Source organism: Bombus flavifrons, chromosome 12 (genome assembly GCF_040668555.2).
Source record: "Bombus flavifrons isolate JBK064 chromosome 12, iyBomFlav1_principal, whole genome shotgun sequence".
Classification (NCBI taxonomy): domain Eukaryota; kingdom Metazoa; phylum Arthropoda; class Insecta; order Hymenoptera; family Apidae; genus Bombus; species Bombus flavifrons.
The window spans coordinates 9,072,364-9,092,606 of record NC_138453.1 but is presented as its reverse complement, the minus strand read 5'-3'; the positions used below and the strand labels follow the sequence as shown (position 1 = coordinate 9,092,606).

The following is a 20,243-nucleotide window of genomic DNA, read 5'->3' as shown; positions in this document are numbered from 1 at the left end:
ATAAATATACGAATTTAGATAAATATCCACGGTCTAATAACATCGTACGATTCAAATTTACCGCCACTTGTAATTTCTGACATGGCGTGTTGGACATTGCTCTTTTTTTTATCGTAAACTATTCCCGATTATTCTACTGATATACATAAACGCTAAATTAGTGAATTATTTCGGTGTGAACTCGAAAGAATAACGTGTTAAACTTATAAAGGTATTTTAAGTGCTCTCAAAATGAGACTGCTTTTAAATCTCGCTATAAATTCGTGTAAACGTCTACCATATTTCAATGCTAATCTATCACATCATACTCCATGCTGGAGAAAAATGGCGACCGAAGTTGAAAAAGCCCAAACTGCAGCTCCTTCAGAAGATACTATTTTCGGGAAGATACTGCGTAAAGAAATACCTTGTAATTTCATTTACGAGGATGATCAGGTAAATCGAATTAAATGATTGGAAGAATATTGTTCTGAAATATCAAATATTATATTTCTGTTATGAAAATTTAAGGTTATTTACTGGTTTGTATGTCTCCATAGCAATTAGTAATAGTTGTATGTATAATTAAGGTACATAACTTATTTTGTACTATTTCATAACCGTAACATTAACGAATTAATTCAAATTCTCTATTTGTGAATTTACTGTATATAGATGCTTTCCTTAATTTCTTTCAGTATTTTTTAATTCTTTTTGCGAAGTGATACTATATGCAAACGTTTAGGATCTTCGAAGCGCACTCTTATATAATTTACTTTGTCGTTAGAATTCTGCTAATGAAACAAATTTTTTAATGTGTTAGTGCGTTGCATTTCATGACATTAACGGCCAAGCACCGGTGCATTTCCTGGTGATTCCACGAAAACCAATTCCGCAACTTTCAACTGCCGAAGATGGGGACGAAGCTTTGCTGGGTCATTTAATGATAGTTGCTCGTAAGGTAGCGAAGCAACAAGGTCTCAATGACGGATTTCGTTTAGTCATCAACGATGGCAAGCATGGTGCACAATCGGTCTATCATTTGCATCTACATGTTCTTGGTGGTCGTCAAATGAAGTGGCCGCCTGGTTAAGGAATTTCGTTTCTCTTAATGTAACGTTATATCTAATTATAATTTGGGATTATAAAAAGTATCTGTTGTCATGAAAATAATCTTTGACGTAACATTCTTCATGTTCTTGATGAATAAATAATATTATGCCCTTGTCAGCTTTAATTGTCTCAGTTTAACACGTTGATTGCCGCGCGTGTTTTCAATGAAATCTTCAGGCCACGAGTGCCGCTGTACCAAGCGTACTTTGCTTGATATTTTAGATAACTTAAAATCTCTGTCCTGATTCGTTACAATATCGAAAAGAGAAATGGAAAACTTATTTCTTAGTGAGTCAAATAGCAGTGAAAAAGAAAACTTTTACGAGGCTTACACAAATTCGGATAGTAGCAATGAGGAAGAAATCAGAAATAAAAATAAAATAAAAAATAAAATAAATAAAATAAACCCTTGTCTTCGACGGAGTCAGCATAATATCGCCGTTCGGAAAAATGATTCCAGAAGCGCATGCAAACTATGTTATGCAGATAAAAGACGTCGAACTGACTGATCAAGGACACGGGAGAATTTAAAGAAAACAACAACTTTCTGTCCAAATTGTCCCGACCAAACGCAGCTTTGTATAGACTGCTTCAAAGTTTTACATTCTAAATAATTTTCTTAATAAACCATTTTCGTATTACTTTTATGACAATTCAATAGTTTTATTACTTCCTGTAGAATATCTGTTCAAATATCTACAACGATCCTTCGCAAGAAGTCAAATAAGCGTCACCCGAATACGGGCGACTGATAAATAGGAGATACTTTCAAATAAAAAGTGCCCCATTGAACAAAAACATTTTCATTAGAACATCAATAAAAAAAAATGAGAACAAATCTTGCATCTAATGATGCGCTGTGTTAAAACACTGTGACGTCCTGAATGAAACATGTGGTTTCAGCGTGGCAGTCAAAATGTTAAAGGTTAAAATTTCACATTTTTAATTTTAAATAATTTTGAGATACGAAAATCTATTTTTTTTTTTCATACACTTCATATACGAATTGTATATCGTTTTCTTCTTGAACGCCCTGAGGGATGTTAGGATCACTGAATCAATGAAAAAGGAAACAAATATGAAATAATTGCAAAAAAATAAAAATAATTAAATGGTAAAATGGTAAAATAATGGTAAAATGAAATTATTTGGGTTAAGAAAAATCATAAGAATACTTACCCTATCAAAACAAAATTATTAGGAATAGTTGGGAAAAAGGTATCACAGACAAAATGTTTTTTTACTCTTGTCAAATATAATCGGTGAAAATTCGGAGATTCCATTGCTGCCTGAAATTACAATTAGATTTTTTCTATGAGACTGTTTGTATTAGACTGCGGATATTTATGCAAGTTAATATTTTTAAGAATGCAATTGAAGGAATAGGACCTAAGCAGAGATTTGTATAGATGTCGCACCTTGTATACGGAACTTCCACCTATTACCCATATACCTTCGATTTGATCTTTTAATGTAGGTTTTTTAATAACTTCGAGAGCATGTGGAATACTTTTGCATACTATCGCATCGTCCCCATAATCTCTACATAGTTAATTATTCTTTATAAATTTAAAAAATTAATTTAATTTCAAATCGTTAATAAAAATGAGTCGTCCTTACAAAGGCTGTGACGTAAGTACTATGTTTATTCGATTTTTTAATGGTTTGTACTTCTTTGGAATACATTCCCACGTCCTTCGTCCCATTAAAACAACATTCTTTTTATTTGGGTCTTTCGTATTCGTTGTCATAGACGTAAAGTATGCCATTTCACTTCTATAAGATAAGGAATAGATTATAATGTGCTACATTATTTACATTTATAATGTAACTTTCATTGCTTCTTACTTAAGTCTCCATGGTAACGTTCCTTTTACACCAATACCCATCCCCTCACATACTGCCGCAATTAAATTTAAGTTCATCTTCACTAACAACTCAAATTTTTGTAACACTTGTTTAATCAAGTAGCAAATGTGTCAATACATATTATTACTTCTTTCGTTGGGAAGTTATGTTTATGAATAGTTATATTTAAGCGACACAACAAGTATGACCAGATATAATTATTTAACCGTTAAGATAAAGAATTAAAAAGATATAGAGGACAGCACAGTCTTCCTAACAAAGAGAGCTTAAATATATATTTGAAAAGTAAGAAATAAAGAGGAAAAAATCGGTGTATTTTATTTACATTGCAAGTTATTTATTCTGTTTAATCATTATGTATAAATCATTTGTTTATTATCATTTGTTTGGCTAGATTGCGCCAATTCGTCGCTAGATGGCAATCCAAGTATTAAAAGTTAGTAGTTCGTCACCTTTTTTTTGATAGATGGCAGCGTAATCTATCTTAACCATTGAATGGCATGCATGCGACATTTCAGCTTGAGACGTGATAACCAAACTTTGCTCTTGAATAAGAGTATTCAGTTCTGACACGTTAAATTTTTAATATTAATTTGATTATTTGTCAAATTTCACAGTATTATAAGGTAAAAATTATTACCATTATGTACTTTTACTTAAATTAGGTTATTGTTTTAATTTATGCATTTAATTATTTTACACGTTGTTCATATTAGTTTCGGTATAGTCTTAAGTTATGTGCGTAATAAGTCTCTTGTTGCATCATACATTTTAGTCATATTAAATTGCATGCTTAAACCATGTAATATTTTTGATAAGCTTAGTAACATTATCGATTCTGACATGAGAGAAACTTCGTAGGTTATGTTTTGTAAGAAAGTTTTTTTTTTGTAATTTAATGATGCTCGAAACTCATTATCTCATTTCAAACCAATATTTTCTCCTCTTTTATGTTTTAATTTATATTATCACGTTAAGATAAGCAAATTGCAATTTCATTGTTTATTTTAAGAATATTATATCTAATTGAGAATTCACTTTTAGAATGTCTGGCCGCGAAGGTGGTAAGAAAAAGCCCCTGAAGGCACCAAAGAAGGAATCGAAAGTATTGGATGAAGAAGATGTAGCATTCAAGCAAAAACAAAAGGAACAGCAGAAAGCGCTTGCTGAAGCTGCAAAGAAAGCAAGTCAAAGGGGTCCTCTTGTCACTGGTGGTATAAAGAAATCTGGCAAAAAGTGATGCAGTTAAGACTGAGAATAAATACAATTATCTTACACACCGTGTTCTTATCAAGACATGATTTTGATATTATCAACTAGTATACCATCTGGAACATGTTTCAGATTTCCAACTCTGAAAAATGGTTAAACATTTGTAAATAAAACATTTATGGATTAAATCATAGCAATATACGCATTTCATAGGTATTTGCATTTTTAATATGTTATTGATATCACATTGAAACGCAGTCAAACGATTTCATATACTTCTAAGTTTGTAATAGATCTACATAAGCATTAAGTACTGATAGCTTTGAAATAATAAAAGTTCTTTTTAAATAATCCTCTTTTTAAATATCTTTCTCTAAAGAAGAAAGATAGTTACAATTCCGCGATCGTTAATTTATTGTCGTCGGCCAAATTTCGTACATTTCAATTGCTTGGTCCCAGATTTGATCTAAATCTAATTCAACTGCCAAATAATAAACCGTTAAATCAATTAACCTTGAGTTAAAATGCTCCCTTCAGAGATTTCAAACCCGCATAAATAATGCAGTCACGTGTATTAAATTGATATTATCGTACAATAACAATAAAATATGGTGTTAGAGAAGACACCATTAATCTGTTACAAACAATACATGTTAGTTATCTTTCTGATCACTTATTTCGTAAATGCGATACAAACATATGTCCATTGAAGAAACGTGAATTACAGCTGATTGCCATATGATCGACAGTGTCGACAACTTTCGTGAAAAAAATTTTTCAGCCATATTTCCTCTGCTTCCTTTCTTTCTCATACCATCAGCTTTCGATCAGAATAATCATTTGAAATAAATCTAAGAACTCCATTTTCGATACTTCGTTTAATTAGGAAGAATCCCTTGTACCCAAATACCTAACTAAACCTTCAAACAAGCTGAGGAAGTCTAAAATACATATGTCAATATCCTGCCTCCCAATTCTTTATTGGCATATTATAAAACCTAATTGTCGTAACTTACGAAAGCTTAAAACAAATTCTATAGTACGAATAAGGTTCCATAAGGTCCTGTGGCATTCAATAACACGCGTTTTTTCAGGAAAATCCCGTGGTTTATAGGAGAATTCGCTCATAAAAAAGCTTTGCGAGGTTTCAGGCAGGCATCGGAGTGGCATCGCAAGAGCTTGCGATAGTTACTTTATTGGAGATACGGTGGTAAACGTGGTGGATCGCGAAGAGCTGTCACTGGCTGGGTCAGTTGGCAACAGACCTTCGAGGTGGTCGTAAGTGCTTGCGTTGGTCGAATCTCGCATCCGTCAAACCTCTTTCGTCGAGTCTGCACGCAAAGGACGATCGAAAGGGTTCTCGTGTGTACCGTGACAGAGGGGCCAGAGCAGCGAGGGACGAATTCACGAGTGCGACGGTAGTTCGGGAAAACCATGGGGCTCGTCAGGATCATTTGACCCACGGGAACGACTCCAGGCTCGGTGGATCGTGCTACCTCGCGTGATATTACAAATCGGTGAGTACATACGACCAATCTATGGCTCTCTTTCTCTTTCTTTAGTGTGACAGTTCGTTTCTGACGTTCCAATAGACAGAGATAGGAAATGTGTGTTTTCTTCTTCTCGTTCTACTATGTGCGTCACGTAAACGCTCTCTGTCATGGACGGTATGATGCATGTGTTTGCGTATAACTACAAAGGGACACCATGTTATTCACCTGCATCACGTACCATATTGCGAACCTTGTGCTTTTTCTCTACCTCCTCCACCCCCAGAGGGTTGCGTTGTAACTACTAGCGAGATGATCGAGCGCGATTTCCTGGCTTGACATGTGTGAGTAACGCGGTGCTCGCATAAACGGCCCATTGTAGGTGTATTGTATCGCGTATTAAGAGGAAGAGAGAGCACAGTTAATGCGTATATCTAGTCTTCGCCACGCGTATATACATTGTCCATTGGGCTTTCTCGTGTTGAGAGATTACGAGCTTTCTTTCTGATCGAACGTCGTTAAGGTATTTAATTTACTTTGACTGATAAGCTAGGTAAATGTTAGACGCGTATACTTTGTGTTACAAGATTACTAGCTTTCTTTCTGATTGAACATCGTTAAGGTACTTAATTTATTTTCTCCCATAAGTAGACTACAGATTCTTATGTAATATCATACTTTCGTGAATATAAGCGATAAAACAGAATCTAAAGAACTATTCGTGTCATTTATTAAATGTAACAAGTATGCTATTTTTTTTTTAACATTTCATGTAGTTTTGTACAGTATGCATATTCTATATACATTTGCACTTTTAAATTTCTTATAAACACATAAATGTCCACGATCTACTGATAAGTTAGGTAGATGTTAGACACGTATACTTTGACTATTTGGGATTTTTCGCGTTACAAGATTACAAGTTTTCTTTCTGATTGTATATGTACATAGTATATGTAATTTACGTAGACTGATAAGTTAGATAGATGTTATACGCAAGGATACATTAGGAAATTTACGCAAATGATTGAAAGATACCACACGGTAATTTTCCATTTAGAAATTTAGCAACTTTGAGAAACTATTAAAATAGGCTGATGTAAAGTTGAAGCGTCGTGGTGTCATCGTTACCTTGAATCCTTTTTTCATTCTAACGTCATGCTTTTCATCATTGTTTAGAAATGAGAATCTTATTTATCCGTTAATAGTTTAGTAATCTTGCGAACGATAGATATCAATCTACGAGTGTTTAACTTTTTCCATCGAATGTTCCAAATGAACGAGAATCGAGCCTTTTAAAAAAATAAATTGATTAATTTCACCTTTTAGTAATTTTTTAATTTTCTTATATAAGCAGATGATTGATATTCAGTCGTCAAGGAACAAATGGCTTACTGTTGTAAATTATAAATAACCGTAGAATAGATATAAATTAATTTTAAGCTTCAGGGTAAATTTAAAAGAACAATATCTGTAACATCATCGATTTTCTATACTTTTCAAGTTATGGCATTATACGATCAACGTAGTTTTTTTCGTACGACTGAATTATTTTACATGTTGAAATCATTCGAATATAATGAATACTCGTTCGAGTGTTCACACCCAACACTTGCAAATTACACAACGCTCGTTACGAAAAACCAACCTTTAAATTCTTCGATCGAGAAGTGGAAAACATTGTTCGATCGATTCGTGACACGTTGCGAAATAATCGCTGCGACAAGCTTGTGACGCATTCGGATGCACATGTGGAAAACTAGAGGGTGAGCGGCGTGCCTCTACTTTAATATAACCCGATATAAATCATGAACGTGGACGAGATTAACTTTGACCTTCTGTTCCTTTTCGATCGGAGGGAGATCAGTGCCTCAAATCTTCCGTTTTCTTTATTAATTTCGATTACCGGTTGCGTCAATCTCTCGTTGCATCGAAACGCACGTGAATACTGGCCATTTAATAGATCTAACACGTGTCTTCGATACGTAAGATGGTTAGTACGAACTTTCCTCTTAATCTTACGTTGACTTTTATCCAGTTTTCGTAATTTGTACTGGCTGTACTACGCGTCACGATGGTTCATTGCGTCAGATTTTTAATACGGTAACAAACATGTGTGGGTCTAGTCTGGTGTGTGTAGTAAGGCAATTACGAAAGAAAACATACCTACGTACTGATATTTATTATAGCGTGATTTGAAATAATCCAAGTCTTGATAATTACTCGGCTCGAAAGTTTCAATGTTGAAAATTTGAAAATGTAGATATTACAAAGTTGGAACCTATATATAACACGAGAATTTGAAAATTTGGAAGTATATCGAGAAAAGAGAGAAATTCGTCGTTTGGAATTTGTTAGTTTATCCTAGCCGAGGAATTTGGAATGTTTTAAATATTTGAAAATGTAAATATTGCATAATTTGAAAATTTAAATATTCACATCGAGGGATTAGACATTCGGACCACAAAGGATTTGTAAATGCGAATATTTGAAATTCGAAATTTGGAAATTTCTATGCTGAGGAATATTGAACATTCGGCCATCAGAGATTTCGAAAATCAATTGTTGGACAACGTAAATATTCGATAATTCAAAAACATGTATCTGTGTTTACAGGATTAAAGTCAGCCGATTTCGGAAGAGACAATTAAGATTGCGATAGTATGCCATTTAATCGTTCTCAGCGCGCTGATAAGCCGCAGCTTTTGCTTCTGATATAGTGGTTTAAAAGGAAGCGTAGTTACGTTCGATAAGGAAATGATGTAACGCACGCGTTTTTTCGTGTGCGGTACGTGTGTTTCGTCTCGGTTGCCTGCGTTCCAGGTGCATCAGTTTCTCGTTGCTAGTTTTGGCCTCGTCATCACGTTCGCGTACTCGCTACAAGTAACCTTGTGCAACTCTTTAACGATTCGCACCTACGCGAACGACTAAGTCGTAACAGTTGTGCAGAGCTTTTTTGCCATCGGAATAAAACCGAAGAATAGGATTTTTTTCTGTCGTTGAATGGATTGAACGAGCTTCCGCGTCAATTGACGCCAATCAGCCGTATTATTTTAAAGATTGCACGTAGGCATCACTTACGTCAGTTATTATTGATTTGATTTACTTCAAAAAAAGTTGCATCGTAAACAGTTTAACGGTCGTCGAATTATAAAAAGTCTGTTAACGATCAGTTTCTTTTACTACCATCACTTCCAGTTTTTCCTTTCATTATCCAAACGTACGTGTTCGCGTCAAGTATTTCGTAATCACGTTTCACAAGCTCCGAACCAAGCCGACAATCTACAAATATTCGAGTTTATGATCGTTCGTTGACAACAATAATTTGTGACACAAATCATTTCCATGCACATATTACGGTATCAAAATTGCTATCAAACGAAGGTCGAAGCTTTGTTACACGTTCATAGTCGAGCGCGGTTTATATACACGGGAACTCTTCTAAGTTTCGCTGGTTAATTATGAACAGAAATCAGAATGAATCGGAAGCCACGTATAGCACGGTGAGTTTCGCTCGGGATTAATTCAAATTCTGCGAAACGTAGCACCAACATACGCGAAGTTTACGAAGGTAATTTAATACTTGTATAAAAAATATTTATGTAAATATGATATGTATTAATATAATACATTTTGAACTTTCGTTAACATTGAAACGAGACACGATCGTCATGATTATATCGGTCAAATTTGGAATCAATTCGAAGATGTATAAAAATTTAAATACCTTTATTAAATGCTTGCATTGAATATCTAACATAGGTTTTATGTTTCAAACATTATCAACAAAATGATAGTTAATCGAATTTCCAAACGTTTCATACGACGCACCTAATCATCGTCCTCATCTTCGTCGAACGTGTCTACGAGCGTTCGAATACTCTTGCGAGTTCTCTACAAAATCTCAACGCTATTCTCTTCTCCTACACGTTGTGTTCCATCGATCACGTAGCAAGAAACCTTTTTTTCCATCTAACAAACACTTGTAATATTGTTCGATAGAATTAATAAATTGCTTCGACGTGTATTTAAAGGTATTACGTAAGGACTATAACGCGTGACTGTGGCCAGAGGCTCGGTCGAAATTATCAGTCATCTCTTTCAATCTCGTTTAAATCCATCGCGTTCGCAAGTGCAACTAACTAGCCGACGTCGTCGTTTGCCAGTCTGTACGCAATGCGGTAACAGTGAAAACCCGGAAATCCCTTGCTCACACCTTTTAAATCTTACTCAACCACTTAGCCAGTGCTAATTCGGGCGTTCACTAGAATCGCTTCGGTTAAAAGGGTTAACGATAAACGTGCCAATATTCTCACTGCGTCGTAATTCGTAGTGTCGATATAAGTACCGATCCTAACGCATCTTCTATTCAATCCGGCGATAAATCGCCGGGCTACGACCGATGAAATTATACGATCTCGACCTCCTTCTTTCTCGCCCTCTTATCAAACGTGCACGTTCACGCCAGCAATGAGATTCTCATTAGCTTGGTGAATTGAAAATTCTTCCTCCCTGTCTCTCTGGCCCTGTCTTTGTCTCTCTCTCTCTCTCTTTTCTCTGTTCTTTTATTCTCTTTTATTCAGGATATTTTTGCAAGTAGCTTGCAGATACGAATAAGTCGTTGAAATGTATATGCAGCTCTAACAGCTAGATAAGCCGAGAGCCGGCGGCGTAAACGAGCTGACCCACATTATCGAAGAACCGTTCGTACGAGCAGGATGTGTACGTGTTCAGTGAGCGTTCGTATGCACCGGAACACTCGTGCGTTCTGTGACGACAGAATGCATCAATCGAGAAAGTCATCGCTGGCCCTTTCCGTTTTCCCTGTTGTCGAGCATGTACCGTGATTTTTACTGGTCGATAAGTTTTCAGCATTTAACCCTACACGAATATCTACGTCTCGACCTCGCTTCTTTTTCTTTCTAACAAGTAAACAGACTTTTTTTACCATTTATAGCCCGTAAGAGCTGGGAATAAGAAGACGCGATCGGATTTACAACGATTCGAAGAACGCACCGAGGTAAACATACGGTGCTGTTAATTCGCAATAATGTCGAAAATTAAATAGGGAAATTAAATAGAAAATAATACTTTTTTTAAGTTGGGCAATTTGTCTTTGTCTTTATCGATAATTATTCCACGGATTATCGGTGGCAATGAAAATTTCGACTGCAACCGATTATCGCGTTTTCGTCATGCAGGTAGTGACTTGTATTTCTCAGCTTTTATCTCTCCACGTGTACCGAATTCGTAAAAACTTGTTTCCCGAAGACTAGCGTGCGCAGATGTTGCGATTGAAGCGAACACGTCAAGGACTATCCTACGTGCACGTTTCTTCGTATCTAATGAAATAATTACAGTATCGCAGTGTCTATCATATTTTTGCGATCCTACAACTAGCACGATGGTGACTCATCGGACTAATCGCGGCAAAGTCGTGAAGTTTCCTCGCGTGGCTCCACTTTCACGCGTGCAAGTAGCACATCCTTACTCTATCGTGCATCTTTGCGCTCTTTACCATTGCACCTACCATTACCTCGGCGTACTCTCGTCGCTCGATCATCAATTTCCTATCTACAAAACGAATTAATAAAGTGTACATAAAATTGGAGTAACGTTCGATGCAGGCGAGTGAATTCTGTTAGCTGTTAGACGTTTCAGCGGTTTATTATATCGTATGGAGAAATACGACTATATGGTAGCACACGCGACACACTTCGTTATTTATATCAATAAAATTTCACGTAATCTTAGTTTCTGGTCACCCGAGCTCCTATTTGAACAATCATCGAGTGGCATGAAAGTAACGATAACGTTTCACGACGCTAGTGTTATTTAAATTTAGCACAGCCTATATATCAAAATACACAATTTCAGAATAGTATATTTCAAAATACCTCACTTCGAAATATTTGTCCTTATATCGAAGTTTATGAAATTCCGCAATCCGGATCGTTGTCTATCTTATGACGAAGCATTCGATTAACTTCGTGTTAACACTTACAAAATCCTACGTTCATCGTTATTTCTTTTGTTCAGCTAACTTTATACAGATTCTCATCCGATTGATCAAATTCTCAATTTTTGTTAACATCAGCGTCGGTACATCGCATCAATTTTTCCATTTCTTCAACATATATATTTATCTGCCACATATTTCACGCGTTTTATTTTACCGCGACGCGTGCGTTACCCTCTTCTCGTAAACGATAGCTTGCAAAAAGAAATATCGCTCGTCTGTATCGAGCCTAGAAGATCGGCGAAACTACACACATCGAATGTACTCGTATTTCGTTTACTCGTCTCTATATCCGCAGGCAGTGTCGTAACTAATCGCTTCACGCTGCACCGTTGTCGTTGACAAGACATAATACCGCGGTGCCTTATGTAAGCTCGATACATGCGAGATAGAAGATAGCGGTGCACGTGTTATCTGAGAGACGAGACCGTTTACCGCAGCCTTGTTCGGGGACGATGCAGCCTGTGCAATTGCATTGCACCTTGGCCACGTCGCGATATCGCGCCTCTCTCGTACGAGTTCTGCTAGTCAAGGTTGATACGAAATGTCCATCTAGTTGGACGGAAATCTGCAATTTCGAGGAAAACGTGGCTTGGCTAGCTGCTGCAGGATTCGATTGCGAAACGGACCTGTTCTACCTTGTAATTGTTTCGTCGATCTTTACGCCTGTTTTTCACCGTTTCGGTACGCTGATAGCGCTTAAAACAACAGATGGAATCGATATTATCGATCGAATGAATTTCTATTATTTCGTTTCACGAATTACGTTTTTAATCGTATGAGATACATACGCGAAGGACCAAGCAGTGGAATAATATTTAAAAGCTGTGCAAAGGCGACATTGTTGAAAGATAATACGCTACCGTTCGTAAGTATTTGAACATGTGGCTCGATTCGATCACAAAAGATTTACACGTTGTATGTTGGAAATCGTAAGAAAAGAGACCGCCTGTCTACGACTATCATCAAGTGGTCTACTAAATTTAAACCGAAAGAATGTATTTGCGTCGCATTCATTCCACGTTTATTTATAATGGAAGGCTGAGAGAGAAGAAAATTTGCACAAGTTCGTAGAAGTTTCGATTGTTGGAAAATCGAATGATATCGAAGCGAGAAGAGAGGCAGAGTTGATACTCGCGCGATTGCCTTTCGTAGCCACGACGTTGGAAAACAGGACTCGATACCGTAAATTTACTGAAAATAAATTGCCGATGAAATGATCGGCCTCTAATGAATTAAAGAATCTTTAGAAATTTTTCTTATAGGAAATAGGAAGTAAATGAGCGTTGCATGAATCACAGATATTACGGTTATCCTTCGCCACACCAACCACCGTTTCGATAACCATCGGTTTCGCTTGCTTTCACCGCGATTCTATTCGACCTGCTGTTGCGATAATTATCGTTAAATCGCAGATTCGTGAAAGTCGTGATAAATTGTTTGTCGTAATTGCAAGCTGGTATAGACGAGTAGTCGATTCAATTCGATCTTTCGAAATTCCCTCGAACTGTTTTTCGTGCGAGCGCGACTATTTGAGAAACAAGCGCGGTCTGACGCGCTTCGAAGCGCGCGCGCGCGAGAGAGAGAGAGAGAGAGAAATTCGCGATAAATTTATTTCAAGAAACGGGAGAACGTTTTGTCGAGGATCGTACAAGAACCCTGGGTCGTCACCTTGAATTTTCTTGCGCGCCCGTCCAAAACAGCGCGGTTCATCGTCCTCCGTTTAGGATTCAACGCCCCCGCGTTGTTTTGACATAATTCGCCCGCCACGTGTTTTGTCGTCCCATAAATGATCGTGGCAACAAAGACCGACCTCCGATCGTTATTCGAAGCCGCTGAAAGTCGCACGTGTTTCTCTGTCGAGGCACGAGGAACACTCGCGTGCCTGTATTATTGGGTCATTGGCGTGGAAGAGAAAAAGAGAAGAAATTGCTAGGAATCGTTAACGTTCGAAGAAGCGACGTACGTGCCAAAAGTACGAGGCAAAGATATGAGCTCGTTTAAGGACCGCGAGGATACGTCGTCGCGCCAAAAATATTCGCTTCTTCTTAGTCTTATTTCAGGATTAGATCTTGGATTTTCCATCCTCGTTGTTCTCCGGTTTTCATGAGCTGGTTCCACTCGTACCTTGGATCTAAACATACATCGTCGTTCGTAAACATTGGCCACTTACACAGAGCAAGGTAGATCTCAGAAATGGCCAGAAAATTATAAGGAACTCGAGCAATGTTTATTATTGATTTAAATTGTTACTCGAACGTACTATTAAATTTTTTTATATTTCTTCCATTTCAAACTTTCATTCGGATTTCGTCGAAACTTATTTACCATTCACTGAAGATGTCATGGTAAAAAATACGATATAGGTACACATTATGCGATAAATTTATGATCCTACTAAACGCCGTCACCTTTAAACTTTTGCACGCTTTACTGCCAGCTTTTCGAACAATCCAATAATTAGATAATAATTCGTCTTGTCAAAAATTACCACGTGTGTGGATGCTTGCGTGCGATAATGTATTCTATAAATTCTTGCCAACGATTATTCCGTAATTCTGGAGATTTATGGAGTCCGTACGTGGAACGTCGATACGTCGTACATATAACATAAAGTTGATACGCTAATTAGAAATTGAACGGAGCGGTCGAAACACGGAGTCGTTAATGATCTCCGTGCATGTGCCTACGATTGCACGTGCAACCGCGGAATTGCAGTGGTGTTGGTTGCATAATATGCAGGTAACCTAGATCTGCACCCACTACTTTCCACCCACCGGCCTCATTACCCCTTTGAGATTCTCTCTTCTCTTCGCCCCCAGCCACTCTAGTAAACCTTTGTCTCGCGAGAAGACGCTCTTTGCACCGCTTTTTTGAGGCATCTCAGTCCCCAAAGGTTCACCGGACGTGGATGCATTTTTACGTAATTGCGCTGCTAGCCGAGTCATAGTTATCGTCGTTTGTTCGAGTTCGTTTGGTTAACGTAGATCCGTCAACCAATCGACCATCGTTTGATTAATTGGATCGTCGAGAAACGATGACTTTTTAATTATCAGAGTTTGTTTCCCTCTGCAGTCTAATTTATAGGGTGTGATTTCTTGCTAGGAGGAAACGAGCACGACGAGTGCACGCTCGTGTAGGGTGCAGCATTTAGTACGTACTCGCGTAACTCGAACGCGAGAAGCAGGTGAAGTGGTCGTACGCTATAAAAAAAATCCTCGTCGAGCCCTTTTCCACCCTCCAGCGAATTGACGTCATGCCCTTCCCTCGTCGAGACATTCATCAATGTAAAAGGCGGCGCACTGTGTGACACGTTGCGGCACGACATGTCGTGCAAAACACAGCAGGCCTGTCGTTTATTCGCCGCGTAAGCTGCCTCGAAACAACGCGGCTATTCGTCGGCCTAGTCGCTGTCAGGCTCCATGGCACTTTCCTATGATAACGAGAAACTTGCTGCTGTTCGTGTTTCGCTGCTTTCAACCCGTTTCGCGAATTTACCTTACGAATTGCGATATCGTTGTGTGATCCGTTGAGAAGATATCAAAGTGCAGTGACGATCGAGAAAAATCGACTATCGTTGGGAGATTATCTCGGATGAAAAAGAAACTTGAACAGTGTCCATTGACGATCGACTTCTTTCGAGTATATCTTTCATTAGCAGACTGTAGATTTTTATGCAAATTGATGGTTTTTCCAACGTAATTAAAGAGATGGAATTCGAGCAAAGGCTCGTTCCATCCATCGAATTTACGTCATTTTAATATCGTTACTCTGATATTACAATTTTGTTCTTGCAATTTTTAATTACGCTGAGCACGATATATAAAAAGATAGGAGCTCGTCAAGAAAAAGTATCATTATTTTGAAGAGAAGACAAACCGAATTAACTGTTGCTCGATAAACAAGTGACGCATGATGTTAGCGTAGCGTCACCGGTTGTTGTCACTCTGTGAATCGATTTATGTAGCCGTCAGGTCATTTAAATTCGCACTGACTGGCAATACTCGAGTGATAAGTGCAGAAGGATGGGTGCGCGCACGGTCGTGCCAAAAACAGAGCGGATGTAGCGAAAAGAACCCAAAACGACACCGCTGTATCCCGTTCGGGGCCGTCTCGGATTTCGATATTGTATTCTACACTTACAGCGTTGATTATCATCGTGAAATTGGATAGTCGCGGTCTCTGTGTGTATTAGATATACGAAACAGGTACGAGCCTCTTTCCGTCCTTCCGTAGAGATCTCGAAGCGTAGCAAAGATCGCCGATGTCTTTCGGTTTGCACGCGATTCGATAGAAACGGTGAACGCTGTTTCCCCAGTCAAACCACATCCAGCTGTTTTGCATTCGCGTGGCCGTGTTATCGCGATAAAGCGCGCCGCTGCGAATATCTTCCGGTTTTTTCTACTCCGATTCTAACCGAGGATACCGGTGGAAGCGCGAAAACGAGAGGCACAGCAGCGGAGAACCTGTTTCATCGCGAATAGAGAGTCGAACATTGTGAGGGGAAACAGGTATCGACTGTGTATAGCGAAAATCCTATCGTTGTACGAGTTTACGAGACCTGCTATTTATTGATTTTTGTTCTTAAAGAACTACCAGCTCATTTTCTACGTGATCGAAGTTTCCTATAATCGACTAATTCTGATCTTGTTAATTATCGTGGTGAAATTCGATTGGAAACCAGCCTCTGAAAGGCAACTGGCAATCAGCGGTATCACAAAGAATCGGATACTTGGCTATATTCGTTCGCACAGTGAATTATTTGGAATTTGCTTTATGGAAACTGCGTGCTATTATATCGTGCGCGATTCTACTTTCTCCCGCCAATCAGACTTACGAAATTACACAAACGGAATAAAACATTCACCTCGGTAACTTTACTTAGCGTTACCAACAGTCTTCGGCCGGGTATCTTACGAAGCATTACATCTCAAGGCAAATTGTTGTAAATTAATCCGCCGTTATTTCCGGTAAAACAGTGTCTTACATTTGTCGTTATAGAAAGTTCGTTATTTATTTTCCATATCATTTCTCATCTCTGCGAAGTGCATACTTGTACCAAGTATCTCGTAATCTGGATATACAGGGTGGTTGATAACTGGTGGTACAAGCGGAAAGGGGGTGATTCTACGCGAAAAAAGAAGTCGAAAATATAGAATAAAAATTTTTCGTTTTAGGCTTTGTTTTCGAGAAAATCGACTTTGAATTTTCGCTCGGTACGCGTGCAGTACGTTATGACGGATTTCAACTGTAGATCGTTGTCTCGATGGAAAAATTAAAAAAAAAAATTAAAAAAAAATATTTTCGACTTCTTTTTTCGCGTAGAATCACCCCCTTTCCGCTTATACCACCAGTTACCAACCACCCTGTATATTGTGTTAGAAAAATGTGAATATAATTATATTTGCATGATCGTCGAGTTTCATAGCGGTGCTAATGAAATTCCAAAATATTTCCTATGACATATACAGTACATTTACAAGAGATTGGTCTAGGTTGCGAGTGTTGAGATACTTTCGCGAGCTCGTATATGTTAAGATCCCTGGAAAGTTCGTAGGTTAATTTTGAAAGCTGTCGTCGGTGTTTGAGAATGTCTTCTCATCACAACACGGCTAGCCGGGATAGATTCGTCCGCAAACCGTGCACCCCTTGTTACTTCGGCCAGTCGACCCAGTTTCGTGGCTGTACTCCGCAAAAGTGGAACGCGGTAGGTCAATCGCGAGAGGACGAGAGAGAGAGAACTCTCGATTTTCGTAAAAACTGCCGTCTGAGAAGCGTGTTGGATCGTCGCGTCCTAGTGCTCCTTAATTCTGATTTGTCTCGTCTCTTACCTCCTCCTCCCCCCCTCTCTCTCTCTGTCTCTCTGCCTTTCTCTCTGTCGTTCCGGTAAAAGTGACGTTATTATTTTCGCGGAAGTGCACGATAGAAAGACGGAATGGAGGAAACGAGAACAACGGGGTGGAGTGTGAGGCAGAAGCTCGAGAACGTGCCTTTTCGCCGATCCTCGTTCTGCACGGTCTTTCGTAGTGAACGCTGCGAAACAGCGCGCAAGCCTACCGGAAGCGCGAGTTTATTTTTGGCTGGTGTTGGAAACGTTCTTTTGGCAGCACGATCACGGATAGAATCAAAAGGTACGCGACTCGTGATGTATTTCTAGCGATCGGCGTTACCATCTAATTCGACCAGCTTGCCATTGGATTCGCTAGATCGCTTCGCCTGATGGGCTTGGCCCTGCTTTCGAGTTAGAAAAACAGGAAGTCAGCAAACAGGAACGGGATAGGCTGACCGAATCACGAAACGGTGTCTGTACGCGTACCAATCGATGACATTGTCAGTCTTGTCGAGATTTATTTTATCACAGGATACTACTACGTTGTTAGTTCCTCGTTCTTTGTTTGTTTATGTAACGTCCACGTACGATTCGCACGTTCTTACGGCCTCGTTTATAAATGTTAGGATATATACGGCTTTTATGCAGAATGTGGTAATTAGACCGCGAATATTTATGCGCTTTCGTAATTCTGTGACTATAATTCAAAAGAATGGAGTTTACATATTATACTTGTCTGGTTTATATCTTGTAACGACCGCTTTAATCCAAATATTCGCTATATTTCTAGTTACTTAAAAGTGATTAAATAAAGGATTTTAATAATTTCCCAAGAACGCTTAAAGCTCGCCTCATTTTCTCCAAGTGTACGCCCTAATTCTCACGAACGGGGGTGCACTCACGAATATATTAGTGTCACTTTTGGTAAATCGTTCTGCCAAAAGTTGTAGGGTTCTCCGGTGAATCGATGGATCTAGTGTTACATTCGTGAGCCGCTTCGACTCTCGTTTCTCCCGGTTCTGAAAGCGTTTTAAAATCGTGAAACGACACCACAGACAGGGTGCGGTTTCACGAGTTAGCAACAGCCAGTTGTGCCACGGTGTCGCACGGTATCGTACCACGCACTGACACGTGTGCACCGTTGCACTCGTGCAAGCACATTATGCAATCGCGTGCGTTGGTTTTACGCGCAATTCGTAAGCTCCGTCGATGGCAGCGCGTGAACGCCACACGGAAGTCGCGGCGAAGCTCGCCAGTGTCTGGGCTAGACGATGCAGCGTATGAAGATCAATGTCCACGTGATCAAGATATAGCGTGTTTTCAATTACTTTGCATTTTCTTTCGCGATAATTTAGAACCGTTCCGTATTTTTCTCGGAATACTGTTTGTTGGAATAATGCCTGTTTCCCTATGCAAGTGGAACAGGTACGACACTGTCGTTGATAAATATTTGATTACAAGTTTTTAAGAAGTTACTCGTGCATTCTGATTCTTAAAAGCATCACGTTCTTATGATTTCGGAGGGTACAATGATTTTTTTATAACAATATGCTGTTCTGTGAAAACTAGCGAACTGTCTTATAACGTTACGATTCTCGTCTTTCATATACAGGAACCATCGATTCCGGATTAAATATAGCCAAAAATGAACCAAATCAAGTTTAATTCGCTTCTAGAAAAATACAAACCACTTGACCAAGTTCCACCAATTGTAAATACTGAAATACCCATGGACAGTAGCGTATATTTATCGAACTGTCGTTTAAATTTCTCAATTCGATTTGCACGTAAATTTCATTCGAAAATTCTGTGGAAAGTTCTCTTCGTTAACTTAATCCCTGAGCTGAGACGAGCTCGTCAAGCCAAACAGTTTGACTCGTTTCCAACGGGATGATCTATATCAATCCGTTGTCACTGGGTGAAAGGATTCTTCTGTGCGATTTACAAATCGACCAGAGAACGCGTTACACTTGAATTTACGCAGTTTCACGTAGCTCACAGATACGCAAACCGTGCGCCTCACACCGTTGCAGCTCTGTCATTGACAGAGAGCTAATCTAATCTCAGAATCGCATCTTTATATGACACAAGTTACTAATGAGCTGCTCAAAGAGAATCGTAATTAACTCGGGCAACGTTCTGCGCAATAATCGATTGCACAAGCGATGAGGACAGACTCTGTAAAGTAGATCGCAAGTTCAAGGTAGTTTCTCGTGAAATTTAAGGTGCTCCACGACGTCACGTCACATCCTTAGCAACTGTTACAGCCGCAACATTTTTCTCAGCCTGCATTGAATTATTCGAGAGCCGCCGAAAATAGGTGGCCCACTTGTACCTCGAAGTCCGAAGTTGTTCCCATTCAACTGCCCCGAAACTCTGTCGTCTATTCGGATACAGATGGGGTTTCGGTAAGGTGAGGTACCATGTAGTTTACTGGTGGTCTATGCCTCTTAATAACTTGTAAGTACCTGCTTAAACCGTTTAGGTAGTTCGTGGCAGCTGGTTCGAGTGAAAGGACACAGACGAGAAAGGACTGCTGTGCCTAATACGATCGTAGGCCACGGTTATCGTAATTCGGTTGAGTACAACGCAAAACCAGAGTATCTGGCTCGTTACTTTTGCCAACTCGTCCGATTCAACCGGTTTTCCAACGTATTGCGTCCACGTTAAATACCGTCTTCCTTGGTTAACATTTCCTACCTAGTCTCTTTTCATTTTTCAAGGTACAATA

The 20,243-nt window shown here is 38.9% G+C and overlaps 4 protein-coding genes across 5 annotated transcripts in view; 3 read left to right on the top strand and 1 right to left on the bottom strand.

Moving 5' to 3' along the window:
* The first annotated feature begins 92 nt into the window (after positions 1-92).
* On the top strand, positions 93-1,216 carry HINT1 (histidine triad nucleotide binding protein 1). Its single transcript, XM_069124494.1, has 2 exons — positions 93-435; positions 803-1,216. Exons 1-2 carry the CDS (start codon positions 232-234, stop codon positions 1,070-1,072), a joined length of 474 nt encoding a protein of 157 aa, XP_068980595.1. The 5' UTR covers positions 93-231; the 3' UTR covers positions 1,073-1,216.
* A 663-nt stretch (positions 1,217-1,879) lies between these two features.
* Positions 1,880-3,184, bottom strand: Dhfr (dihydrofolate reductase). Its single transcript, XM_069124332.1, has 5 exons — positions 2,941-3,184; positions 2,713-2,868; positions 2,511-2,634; positions 2,272-2,381; positions 1,880-2,144 (listed from the first exon to the last, which is right to left on the bottom strand). Exons 1-5 carry the CDS (start codon positions 3,015-3,017, stop codon positions 2,066-2,068), a joined length of 546 nt encoding a protein of 181 aa, XP_068980433.1. The 5' UTR covers positions 3,018-3,184; the 3' UTR covers positions 1,880-2,065.
* Positions 2,589-4,389, top strand: LOC138185419 (translation machinery-associated protein 7 homolog). Of its 2 annotated transcripts, none has more exons than XM_069124338.1 (2): positions 2,589-2,724; positions 4,006-4,389. In XM_069124338.1, exon 2 carries the CDS (start codon positions 4,007-4,009, stop codon positions 4,199-4,201), a length of 195 nt encoding a protein of 64 aa, XP_068980439.1. In that variant the 5' UTR covers positions 2,589-2,724; position 4,006; the 3' UTR covers positions 4,202-4,389. The 2 variants fall into 2 exon arrangements, with proteins under 2 accessions (XP_068980439.1, XP_068980438.1); XM_069124337.1 differs by lacking the exon at positions 2,589-2,724 and adding an exon at positions 3,428-3,587.
* Positions 4,390-5,411: 1,022 nt separating this feature from the next.
* atos (atos homolog atossa) overlaps positions 5,412-20,243 on the top strand; it is a 44,166-nt gene continuing 29,334 nt past the window's right edge. The window contains exon 1 of the mRNA XM_069124302.1: positions 5,412-5,690. The gene's annotated coding sequence lies outside the window, so the exon portion shown is untranslated. The remainder of the gene's footprint in view (positions 5,691-20,243) is intronic.

Coding starts and splice junctions, on each gene's coding strand:
- Dhfr (XM_069124332.1), bottom strand. CDS start 3,017: ATGAACTTAAATTTAATTGCGGCAGTATGTGAGGGGATGGGTATTGGT. Junction 2,869..2,940: donor ACGTTACCATGGAGACTTAA/GTAAGAAGCAAT, acceptor CTTATCTTATAG/AAGTGAAATGGCATACTTTA. Junction 2,145..2,271: donor AATAATTTTGTTTTGATAGG/GTAAGTATTCTT, acceptor TCATTGATTCAG/TGATCCTAACATCCCTCAGG.
- HINT1 (XM_069124494.1), top strand. CDS start 232: ATGAGACTGCTTTTAAATCTCGCTATAAATTCGTGTAAACGTCTACCA. Junction 436..802: donor TCATTTACGAGGATGATCAG/GTAAATCGAATT, acceptor TTAATGTGTTAG/TGCGTTGCATTTCATGACAT.
- LOC138185419 (XM_069124338.1), top strand. CDS start 4,007: ATGTCTGGCCGCGAAGGTGGTAAGAAAAAGCCCCTGAAGGCACCAAAG.